This window comes from Acyrthosiphon pisum, chromosome A1 (assembly GCF_005508785.2).
Source record: "Acyrthosiphon pisum isolate AL4f chromosome A1, pea_aphid_22Mar2018_4r6ur, whole genome shotgun sequence".
NCBI lineage: Eukaryota > Metazoa > Arthropoda > Insecta > Hemiptera > Aphididae > Acyrthosiphon > Acyrthosiphon pisum.
In genome coordinates this window covers 20,775,224-20,788,090 of record NC_042494.1, presented here as the reverse complement: position 1 = coordinate 20,788,090, position 12,867 = coordinate 20,775,224, and the positions used below count along the sequence as shown (strand labels likewise).

Sequence of the window (12,867 nt, the reverse complement as noted above, 5' to 3'; positions counted from 1 at the left end):
GTGCATAAATATACTTCTGTACAGTGTTTGGAAAGAACTCATAGCTCATTCATTTAAATTTAATCATCTACAACTTATTAATATGAAAAATATGGGCGTTTTATTTCACATCAGTTTGTATTGACAATATTGATATAGTTAATATTGTCTTTCTCTTTCTTTATCTGTATTAAATAATTAAAAACATTGAGGAAAATAATGTTCAGAAAATATAATAATTAAAAAAATTATATAAATAGATGAAACGATTAATTAAAAATAAATAAAATCATTTAAATGTAGATAATTGTTTTACAGCTGTCGTTAGTTGTGAATAATTATTGTCACCAACACTATTTCTTAACAATACACTATAGATTATTTTCAGCTCATCTTCTTTGTCAGCTAGCCATCTATAGGAATATAATTAATTTTGAATTACTATCACATTTGATTTTAAACACAATATTATCTTTCTTCAAGTTGAAAAAAACATCAAAACATACTTGCATACAATAAACATAATAATTTAACAATTAATAACAGGGTAACTTACTTTATTTCCTTTACTGACGATTTATCCAAGGCTAGATGGATCATACATTTCAAAAGTTTAAGTACATTTTCCTCTAGAATTAATAAAAAATGTAATTTTCTCATTTCAAAGTGTAAGCCATCTTCAATAGTTAACTCCTCGGTTTGATCAGCACTATATGAATATTTCATTGTGTCCTTATTCTCCGAAAACATTTGAAACACTGCAACACATTTTTCCAATGTTTCTATAATGGACTTGACATATTTGAGATTCCCTGGACCTGAGTGAGAAAATATTAGTAATTAAATGTGTTACTATTCATTAAACAAATTAAACATATTACATACCTATCGTTCTATCAATTAAGTGAATATCTAAGGTTATCATTTTTATGAGAACCTCAAAAGATTCTAATGGACGCTCTATTTTAAAAAAGATTTCAAATGAAATATTACAGTAAGACTTAATCTGGACGAAAACAGGATGTAACTCTGGAGATTCCTCAGTAAAACATTGTCTAGAAATTAAACATAAACTTTTTTAAAATAAGTTCATAACATATTATACCAAAAATATTTAGTATACAATTTATTATTTTAAATAATGACAAGTGTGCTAAGGTAAAATTAATATTGACATATTATAAAATAATATTGTCTACATACTCTAAACGACCAAAAGATAATGATGCTAGACCAAAGTTAATATATGCTGCTTGATACTCATATACAAATCTTTTGGGCGATTCATTTTTTAGATCGCAATAATCCAAAGCTTCCATGAACAAATCGATACATTTCCTATAGTTACTAGAATTGCACTAAATGGCAAAAAAAAAAAAATGTCCGATGACAAAATATGTCTTATATAAACTCTAAAATTGTATACATACTCGGCATATGGCTAAATATTCGTTTACAGCCGCATGGAATAGAGATGAGGATAATTTATAATAAACCATATCCCATTGTTGTGAATTAGAACTACGGTTACCCATTTTTGACAATCTTTTCTTGTAAGCTTTTCCAGCCTTACATTTCATACAATAATATATAATTTATAAACTGAAATTGCATCATTAAATAATGAAACCTTACCTTGAAATTAATAATCTCGGTTTTTACAAATGTATTGAGAGGTACTACATATTTTGTAGAATAATGTGCTATGTATCCGTACAATTTTTCCAAGTTTGAATTTATTATTGCAAAATTATCTTTATCATCAACTTTTTGAAATATATTACTTCCCAATGAACAAAAAGTCTTTGATTTTTTTGCAAACCATTTTAACTTTAAAGGACTTAGAGGAATATTATTGCTTATAGCCACTATAAAAACATAAATTAAATAATGTAATAAAAATCACAACATAAGACGGTTTTTATATTTTGAATTATGCTTCAACTTACTTATTATTTCTTCGATGTAGATTTTAATGTTTTCGTTGTAAACATAACCTATCTGTTTACTCAGATTATTCTTGTCATCAGTATTTGTTTTCAATGTCAAAGCACGTGAGTAACAATGTTCGGCTGTGCTCAACATGCTTTCTTTTGAATTATTGAGGCTTGTTGGTATTAAATTTAAATCTTTAACATTAAAATTAAATATATTTTTATGATACACTTCAAGTAATAACTAACATCAAGTATTATTTGATTACCTTTATTAGTGCGATTTGAACTATTTAGCAATGCTTTTCTTAATTCAAAATCATACTCTTCATCAGTTTCAAGCTCGCTCGAGTACTGTTCTATTTTATCCCAATTTTTAAAAATAAACAGACAACAATTGCCACAATGTTCTAATACAAGCATGAATATATGGTTAACATCAGTGTCGGTAATACATAGTTGACATTCAAGTGATAGGCGGAAACATTTTAATGCTATTCCAAAACTAAATGACAAATATATGTTTATCATATAACAATTAAAAATATTTTTCGCTTAGGTTCGCGGGTGATGGTAGGGGAGTATACTCACACTAAGACGATCAGTAATCGCATAAACGAAATAATTGCCTAAACATAACTCCTTAAAAATTACACATTTGCTGGGGCCTTGAAAATGAAAATGAAAATTTGCGTAAATTCACAATAATTTTAAAAGTATCGTTAGTTGTAACGCACTACTTTATTAATGAAAAAATATTATAACGTGATAAAAATAATTTTAGGTAACTCAATTGTAATTTTAAAAAATATATTTCAAGTAACGAGTAACATAATTTCAATAATTTTTAAAAGTAATTTACCCACACTGGTAAATAGGTACCTACCCAAGAATTTTTTATGAATTTTTCGATGAAATTTTTACGAAATTAGATATTCTTGCAGTCACTCATAAAATAACGATTTATCATCAAACTATTTGGGTTTTTTTGTAGTACATAGGTACCTCATCTAGGTAGACAATTTTATTTAGGTAGATACGTACACCGTACACATAATCATAAATGTGCTGAATAACTAGAGATATGTGCATTGCGTGTTAATAAAAAAAAACGTACCTACCTACTTCTATTTTATAATGTATGACAGCGGTCACCAAATGGCGGACCGCGGGCCGGATAAGGCCCTCGGATAATGAAAAAAAAACTGATATTAAAGCCCATAGGTAGGACCAAAGGCCTTGCCAGTTTGTTTGATTTGCCATCAGACAGTACCTGCTTTTTAAGTTTTCAATATTAAACGTTATTATGAGACTTCACAAAAATCAATTGCCGAAAAATGTCCAGTTATTTGTGATCTTCGTAAGTAAAAGCTTGTGAACCTGCATATAAATTATTAAGTTCACGAATCACATACCAAATTGCATGCAGTTAGTTGAGAGCAAAACTTGCCATCTTTCCCTATAATTTTAACCCAATTCTCTATTTATATTAAATGTATTATTAATTTGTATTTCATTTTATTTTAATTTACTTAATTAGGTAATTATTATTTAATTTCCACTAGGTCACTATGTTACTTTTGCATTATTCTATTATACTATAATAAGTTAAGAATATTTGCATTGCAAAATTTTAAATTTTTGAACATGTTGTTCAAACATGTTGAATTTAGAACGAGTATTTTATGAGTTATAAGTATTTAAAGTTTAGACAACCGGAGTAGGAGACAAACACTTTGCGGGGTAACCCCATACCACCCACTCCACTCCACCCATCTAAACTATAAAATTAAAATCTATGCTGTCAATCAAAAAAGTAAAAAACTTAAAAAATTATAAGGATGAAAAATATTTAAAAATATAATTTTTTTAATAAAAACGTTGTTTTTGTAACAGCTAGAAAGTATGTAAAAAAATATTTTCAAAAATATTAATACTTTTTGAGATAATGAGTGTTTTACGATTAATGAATCACCCTGTATATGTATATATTTTAATGTTATTATACTATTAATTTAACATCAGTCATTAAAACAAGTTCTGACAATCTAATGTTTCCTTGTTGATTCCTCAAAAATGATTGTAATCAACTTGCTAAACTAATCATGGGGAAAAACTGTAAACAGTGTAGATAATATACAATGCTTTAATTAAACTTCCAATTTCATTACCTAATATAACCTAACCTATACAGAGTGTAACAGATAGTACTGACTTTTGGAATAAATTTTTTTCTAATCAATATTTTTAATATATAATTTAAAGTCACTTGCGCTACACGCGTAATAAAAAAAAATTATATGTATTTTTTTATACTGAGAATAAACAATTTTAAATTTGATTTAAATTTTTTTGAATAAATTCAAAATAGCCAATTTGTGAATCTGATTATAAGAACGATTTGGATAAACATTTATCTAAATCAAGTAGTTTATTTTTTAGAATTTTTTTAAATATCAATATTTTTTTGATTAAATTAATTTGGAACGCAATAATTTTTATTTAAATATTATTTTTGGAAATTTGCTAACATGGGTATATTTCTTAAACTATTTACTAATCATATAATTTTATTTATTTTTACGTTTAAGTAGCAACAATTTTTTTTTTTTTTTTTAGTCAGCTCTTTTTGTTACACTATATAAGCTACTATCTGTAACAAATTATTGATAATACACTAATTATTATTATTGGGTGCATAAATATACTTCTGTACAGTGTTTGGAAAGAACTCATAGCTCATTCATTTAAATTTAATCATCTACAACTTATTAATATGAAAAATATGGGCGTTTTATTTCACATCAGTTTGTATTGACAATATTGATATAGTTAATATTGTCTTTCTCTTTCTTTATCTGTATTAAATAATTAAAAACATTGAGGAAAATAATGTTCAGAAAATATAATAATTAAAAAAATTATATAAATAGATGAAACGATTAATTAAAAATAAATAAAATCATTTAAATGTAGATAATTGTTTTACAGCTGTCATTAGTTGTGAATAATTATTGTCACCGACACTATTTCTTAACAATACACTATAGATGATTTTCAGCTCATCTTCTTTGTCAGCTAGCCATCTATAGGAATATAATTAATTTTGAATTACTATCACATTTGATTTTAAACACAATATTATCTTTCTTCAAGTTGAAAAAAACATCAAAACATACTTGTATACAATAAACATAATAATTTAACAATTAATAACAGGGTAACTTACTTTATTTCCTTCACTGACGATTTATCCAAGGCTAGATGGATCATACATTTCAAAAGTTTAAGTACATTTTCCTCTAGAATTAATAAAAAATGTAATTTTCTCATTTCAAAGTGTAAGCCATCTTCAATAGTTAACTCCTCGGTTTGATCAGCACTATATGAATATTTCATTGTGTCCTTATTCTCCGAAAACATTTGAAACACTGCAACACATTTTTCCAATGTTTCTATAATGGACTTGACATATTTGAGATTCCCTGGACCTGAGTGAGAAAATATTAGTAATTAAATGTGTTACTATTCATTAAACAAATTAAACATATTACATACCTATCGTTCTATCAATTAAGTGAATATCTAAGGTTATCATTTTTATGAGAACCTCAAAAGATTCTAATGGACGCTCTATTTTAAAAAAGATTTCAAATGAAATATTACAGTAAGACTTAATCTGGACGAAAACAGGATGTAACTCTGGAGATTCCTCAGTAAAACATTGTCTAGAAATTAAACATAAACTTTTTTAAAATAAGTTCATAACATATTATACCAAAAATATTTAGTATACAATTTATTATTTTAAATAATGACAAGTGTGCTAAGGTAAAATTAATATTGACATATTATAAAATAATATTGTCTACATACTCTAAACGACCAAAAGATAATGATGCTAGACCAAAGTTAATATATGCTGCTTGATACTCATATACAAATCTTTTGGGCGATTCATTTTTTAGATCGCAATAATCCAAAGCTTCCATGAACAAATCGATACATTTCCTATAGTTACTAGAATTGCACTAAATGGCAAAAAAAAAAAAATGTCCGATGACAAAATATGTCTTATATAAACTCTAAAATTGTATACATACTCGGCATATGGCTAAATATTCGTTTACAGCCGCATGGAATAGAGATGAGGATAATTTATAATAAACCATATCCCATTGTTGTGAATTAGAACTACGGTTACCACCCATTTTTGACAATCTTTTCTTGTAAGCTTTTCCAGCCTTACATTTCATACAATAATATATAATTTATAAACTGAAATTGCATCATTAAATAATGAAACCTTACCTTGAAATTAATAATCTCGGTTTTTACAAATGTATTGAGAGGTACTACATATTTTGTAGAATAATGTGCTATGTATCCGTACAATTTTTCCAAGTTTGAATTTATTATTGCAAGATTATCTTTATCATCAACTTTTTGAAATATATTACTTCCCAATGAACAAAAAGTCTTTGATTTTTTTGCAAACCTTTTTAACTTTAAAGGACTTAGAGGAATATTATTGCTTATAGCCACTATAAAAAACATAAATTAAATAATGTAATAAAAATCACAACATAAGACGGTTTTTATATTTTGAATTATGCTTCAACTTACTTATTATTTCCTCAATGTAGATTTTAATATTTTCGTTGTAAACATAACCTATCTGTTTACTCAGATTATTCTTGTCATCAGTATTTGTTTTCAATGTCAAAGCACGTGAGTAACAATGTTCGGCTGTGCTCAACATGCTTTCTTTTGAATTATTGAGGCTTGTTGGTATTAAATTTAAATCTTTAACATTAAAATTAAATATATTTTTATGATACACTTCAAGTAATAACTAACATCAAGTATTATTTGATTACCTTTATTAGTGCGATTTGAACTATTTAGCAATGCTTTTCTTAATTCAAAATCATACTCTTCATCAGTTTCAAGCTCGCTCGAGTACTGTTCTATTTTATCCCAATTTTTAAAAATAAACAGACAACAATTGCCACAATGTTCTAATACAAGCATGAATATATGGTTAACATCAGTGTCGGTAATACATAGTTGACATTCAAGTGATAGGCGGAAACATTTTAATGCTATTCCAAAACTAAATGACAAATATATGTTTATCATATAACAATTAAAAATATTTTTCGCTTATCTTACTTTCTGGATGTAAAACTTTTTTCGCCTAAATTAAAATATGCATCAGATGCTTTTTTATAGAGTACCAGCCTGAGGTGATTTCTATTGTCCCCAGCATTGGATGGATTATGCCAACTTGGCATATTATTCTTTCCAATTGCCTTGCCCTTGGAAAACAATGCATGTTCCACTTTTTTCAAAATACATTTGTAATTTTTTTATAAAGTAATCATTTGATACATACCATAATATCTTTATCGTTCTCAAAATATTCAAAACAACTCAAACTGCTCCCAATATAATACAATGCCTTATAATAACATTCTTCTATTGTTTTTATCAAATGTTTTGACGCAGGGTACTCTAGTACTAAAATAATATATAATATTGAATTTTGTATTGTAAAAAATTAACTGTTTTCAAACATAAAAATAAATAAAAAAATAATAAACCTTCACTGAAGGATATATTTTCTTTATTATGTGATACACATAAATTTTGTATGTCAATAGAATAGGTCCCATAATCAAATTGAGCAGATGCAATGACAGAATCATCATGGCAAGTAGCAGAGTCCTTGTTCACATCAGTTGAATCTTCTATTACAATGGTTGATGGATTATTATAAATTGAGATGTACATTTCGGATAACATGCAATTGATACATGCAACAATCTGAAAGGTAGGAAATAATATTTGTGATTAGAATTCTAACAATTACTATGAGTCATTAGAAATTATTACTTGAGGATATTTAGTTTTATCTAATTGTAGACAAATGTTTAGTAAAAGTTGAATAGTAGCTGGAATATACAGTTTTATATCTTCTAGATTATGTTTTGATTTACAAGCAATACGATATAACAAAATAACCACTGGAACTGCAAATGGATTTGGGTTACCAGCTAGTGATTCAGAACATAATGTTGTCAAATCATAAAGTTTTAGCACATCATCATTTTTTCCTGTAATTTTATGGATAAAATTCATAATAAATTATAGTTTAACATATGATTCTTATAATGAATTAATTATTATACCTTTAAATAACCAGTACGTATGTCCAACACTATTAGCATTTGATTTTAAAAATGATAATGTATTTTGTATAATATCACTAACATTCTTAGGTGAAAAAGCTGAGCCATTCAAAGATGGTAAATTTTCCGTTTTTACCAATTCATAATTTTGGAGAACACCATTAATATTATAACATAATTCAGTTTCAGGAATATTGCACATCAAATTATCTAGCCAATAATTCATCCCAGTTAACATACTTAGAGGTTTTGACATGTCTCTAAAGTTAACAAAATAATAATATTAATTTCTTACTAGTCTTAAGTACTCAATAAAAGTAATAAAATTTGTTAGTAAAAAAATGTTATACCTCAATCTTGAACTTAAACGTGAATTATTGCTACTTCCAAAAATTGGTAAATCTGTACCTATTAACATTTCCATGCCTTCAAAATCCCATAAAAAATGTCGGTTAAATAATTTATGCATTTGAGAACTATTTGAAAATACATCTTCTGGAGAAATTTTGGGTAAAGCAGAAGCCAACTGTACATAATTAATACACAAGTTATTATAATAAGTATTAACCTAAAATATAATGATTATGTTTTTAAATAAACTTACTGGAGAAGTTTCATTACGAACATTTTTTTTTTTTATTTGATCATTATGGGAATCCAATTCAATGGAATGGTGCAAAAATTTAGATACCAAAGCTTTATCTGTATTGGCTCTCAGAGTATTCATTTTATAAGTAATACATTTCACCTATTTTTAATGAATAAAAATACAAAACATTAGATTCAATAGGTCATCATTTGAAAATTACTAATTAAAACTCTTGATATCCATCTAAACTTGTATTTTTAACTCTGAAACTTCAGAGCAGATAATTCTAAGACATCACTTAATTACATATTGACAATTTATTGACCATAATTAAACAATATTTTGTTGTTTGATTTGTTATATTTTTCATACAACGGAGTCAGTTGGCTGCTTTTTCTAAAGGGATATTATATGTGCCTGTGAATCCTAACATAATTTAAAATAGATTGAAAAATTAATATTATGGGACCTACTAATAAATAATGCTTAGTTTGAACGTGAATGATATATTTATTACATTATACCTTGAAATTTGTATACTTCTAAGGTTAAATACTTGTGAATTTTTATAACAACCAGCGCCTGTACTAAAATTGTAAATTTATATATTTGTATATTTGACGATAGAATGAATCTGATAAGAAATTATGAATTATAACTCGTAAATCTACACTTTAAATTTTTAAGTATGTTAGGGCAAAAAAAAAAATTGAATAGGTATTTGATAAAATGGTTAATATTAACATTAAGCTCAAAGCTTCATTTCTAATGAGTTTCACTAATAGTTTCAAATAATTTTATACGCGGCAATCTTTGACTGTAAAAATGAATTGTGTACATGTTATGCCAGGGGTCTCCAACTTTTTATATGATGGGCCAAATTTGAGATACGTTTTGGCATAGTGGGCCAAAATTTTTTAGAAGAATAGAGCGGTTAATAACACACTTGTTTCTGTGCACAAGACCAATTAAATTGTTTACAGCAAATTATTTTGGACGTCGCCGTCGCGCGTTGACATTATAATTTAATTTAGCTCTCACTCATTTATTATATTCCGATTATCAGCTGATAATGTTCGTCTATCATTATCTTAAATTCAGAACAACAATTGTGTTTGTGTTTTGAAGATATTATATTATTTTGTATTCTATAGATTGTACTTCATAATATTGTTACTTGTGAATTTAAGATGTACATACGTATAAAAATATGAACAAAATAAAAGTTAGGTAACTAAAATTTGTAAACAATTATTTTATAAAATCTATAAGAGACATATAATATTGGTTATATTTATTTTGGATGTGTACTATTTCATTAAAAAACCCACGAGCCGCCACTGGTTGTTGGGTTACTATTTAACACGTGACATATATATACATTATATTATATTATTAATATTTATAAATTCAAATACCAAATATGACCATATAAAAAATTCTTCTATGCTTACCATTTTATCAGAAGATCCTACAATATTTTTGTAAAAGAAATTTTTTAACCAGTCCCATTCATTGTCGGTTTCTACAATCAAGTATTTCTGAATATCAAATTCATCTAATAATAATGTCTTATCAATTCTATGCACCATCATGCTCACCTTTAAAATAATTTTAACAATTTAGTTCTAAAGACAATAGAATAAAATGAAATTGTTTATTTATTAGAATAAGTAAATAATTTTTAAATACCTAATGTAGCTATTCTAATAAATAAACAATTTAATTTGTACCTGATGTGATTCATCCATCCGTACTTTAAAATAATATTTACAAATGTGTTAAAAAAATAATTTAGGATAACAAAATATACATGTATTTTTATATCATATGTTTATGTATGTAAAAATTAATATTCACTTACAGATTTTTTTACTATATGGTATCTTACACAGGTTCTTAATATTTTCTGCATCTGATACAATGTCCACTTTGCCAATGCATTCGTGAAACATATTAGCCATTTGAAAACTAAAAAAACATAAACAATACTAATTGAATGTTTTGTTATTTGTAAAAATTAATAATTTGTATGTTTATTACCTAGAAAAACCATGAAAATCACTAGATGTCAGGTATCGCATGCCATATGATTCTCCTTCACTTGTTAACCAATTTGCTGGTGGTAAATTTAGATTAGTGTGAAGCTCATGGCGAATATAATTGGGTGTCTGAACTGTTGAAAACTTTAGTACAGATTTTGATTTAATTTGACCATGTTTATCATTTGAGGTACTGTGCTGGGTATTTTGTTTGTCCTAAAATTAAAACATACATAACCAACTAAAAATTGAATTGTTAAGTAAGTACTCTTCAAGATGTGCAGAATTGTTAAATGACTATGACATTGAATGTATTTATGTCAGTAGAATTACATATATGCATAGCCGCACAGGTAGGATTATTATGAAACACACAATCGAAATAATACGATCAAGGCATTCGTTTCATAACTCAAAACCCTATCGAGCAAACATATTTGAAAATCGTAACAAATTGTATCAACTCACCATGACGTTTGAAGTTTAGTTCGTAAATGTATAAGCAGACAATAGTAGGTTTCACACTGGCGCACAACAGTGGTCTGTATCCACTGACGAGTGATTTTTGGTAGTCTCGTTTCACACTGCTGTCATAATATTATGTCTACCGGGATAAAACGAATAACCAAATTACGATAATCAAACCGTGATGATGAATAGAGGACGCGAGACCATAGTATTACGACGGTTTAAGACTTCAAACCGTAAGCAACTGACGTTTCAACCTTTGTAGTCGTTACTTAACGTCAAATACTTGTTGAACTGCGTCACGGCTCACGAATGCCGGAATTGCCGGAGTGCAGTTGTAGTACACAACAACGGTCCACGACTATCAGTGTCCAATAACTTATCAGTTAATGTGTCAACGATAATCTAGTAGATAACCGTGATTTTAGCCAACGAGCAGTCTATCAGCAACCACGAATGTAATTAGTAAAAGAGGCGACCCCCGCACTTTGCATTGGGAACCCAAAGTTTACAACACCACCACGGACTGAAACCACGATTCAAGTATGACGTCTTAAATCGCGACTAAAACACGGACTGTCAAATGTGAAGCCAAATAAAACCACCGGTAGCGCTGAAAACATTAGGTCCCCAGTGTGACCATGTCGTTTCCATTCCATTATAATATTATCTTAGTCCGTGATATTATGTAATAACATACAACGAGCGTACCAAACTGTTTTTACCGTCGGCTGGCTAAAGCTGAATAATAATTAATATCATGACATAACGTTTTTGTCATGATTAATATTATTATATTAATCTCGGACGATGAAGGTGGCAGCGTTTACAACCATTAAATACCTACTATAGGTACATATATGACGTATAATATGTCATATATAGTATTTGCAATCACTCATTCTCATCACGTATTCTGTACTATTCACCATAGATTTCGTTTTCGATTTTGATTACAGGTACTTATTGGTTTTTTCGATGCGTGGAAAGCGTAGAAAGATCTTCAGGCATTTGTAGGTACCAGGGACTGGAACCGTACCGAAATTGACCGGTTTTGAACCAAAACCTTTTGAAAATCTTGGAACCGAAACCGAAACCTATATTTTGATGTAGAGGTTTTTACGGTTTTTTCGGTTTTTTTCGGTTCCAAAATCCAATATATATTTTATCTATGGTGTAAGTAGGTAATAACTAATTATTAGTAATAATAAATAATTATAGAATTGTAGACCTATAAAAGTTTATCAATGCTAAGAAATAAGAATATTATTATGTGTACAAGTACAACAGAATTGTCATAAAAGAAATACCAAAAATCCAAATTTTAATTTCCATGTAATCGATATCAATATTATTATTGAATCGTAATTCGCAATAGCTGATGTAGAATTTCTGACAATAATAGCAATTTGGACGTTTATAAGTGATTCAGAATTCAGAGTAAGTTGTCATATAAATTATAAATTATAATTGTTACCTTGCTAATATGCATGCATTGATAATATTAAATACCTAAACCTAATGCGGGTATCGTTAACTCTTTTCTTTATACTATGCTCTGTACGACAATTCTACTTAACTGTTCTTCCGTCTTCATTAGCGCGGTATATATTGTTTAAATTTATATTTTTATATATACCTAAATTAAAAATTATTATATC

General features: G+C 27.5%; 2 protein-coding genes across 2 annotated transcripts; both read right to left on the bottom strand.

Moving 5' to 3' along the window:
• On the bottom strand, window positions 1–2,450 carry LOC103308570. Its single transcript, XM_008182175.3, has 8 exons — window positions 2,183–2,450; window positions 1,929–2,108; window positions 1,615–1,847; window positions 1,410–1,547; window positions 1,183–1,337; window positions 865–1,034; window positions 536–797; window positions 1–392 (listed from the first exon to the last, which is right to left on the bottom strand). Exons 1-8 carry the CDS (start codon window positions 2,442–2,444, stop codon window positions 269–271), a joined length of 1,524 nt encoding a protein of 507 aa, XP_008180397.2. The 5' UTR covers window positions 2,445–2,450; the 3' UTR covers window positions 1–268.
• Window positions 2,451–4,533: 2,083 nt separating this feature from the next.
• LOC100571373 (erythroid differentiation-related factor 1-like) lies at window positions 4,534–10,881 on the bottom strand. Its single transcript, XM_008182169.3, has 18 exons — window positions 10,740–10,881; window positions 10,561–10,667; window positions 10,151–10,297; window positions 8,712–8,855; window positions 8,458–8,633; window positions 8,108–8,367; window positions 7,812–8,032; window positions 7,520–7,742; window positions 7,312–7,436; window positions 7,089–7,234; window positions 6,794–7,029; window positions 6,540–6,719; window positions 6,225–6,457; window positions 6,017–6,157; window positions 5,790–5,944; window positions 5,472–5,641; window positions 5,143–5,404; window positions 4,534–4,999 (listed from the first exon to the last, which is right to left on the bottom strand). Exons 1-18 carry the CDS (start codon window positions 10,750–10,752, stop codon window positions 4,876–4,878), a joined length of 3,063 nt encoding a protein of 1,020 aa, XP_008180391.1. The 5' UTR covers window positions 10,753–10,881; the 3' UTR covers window positions 4,534–4,875.
• Window positions 10,882–12,867: the final 1,986 nt, after the last annotated feature.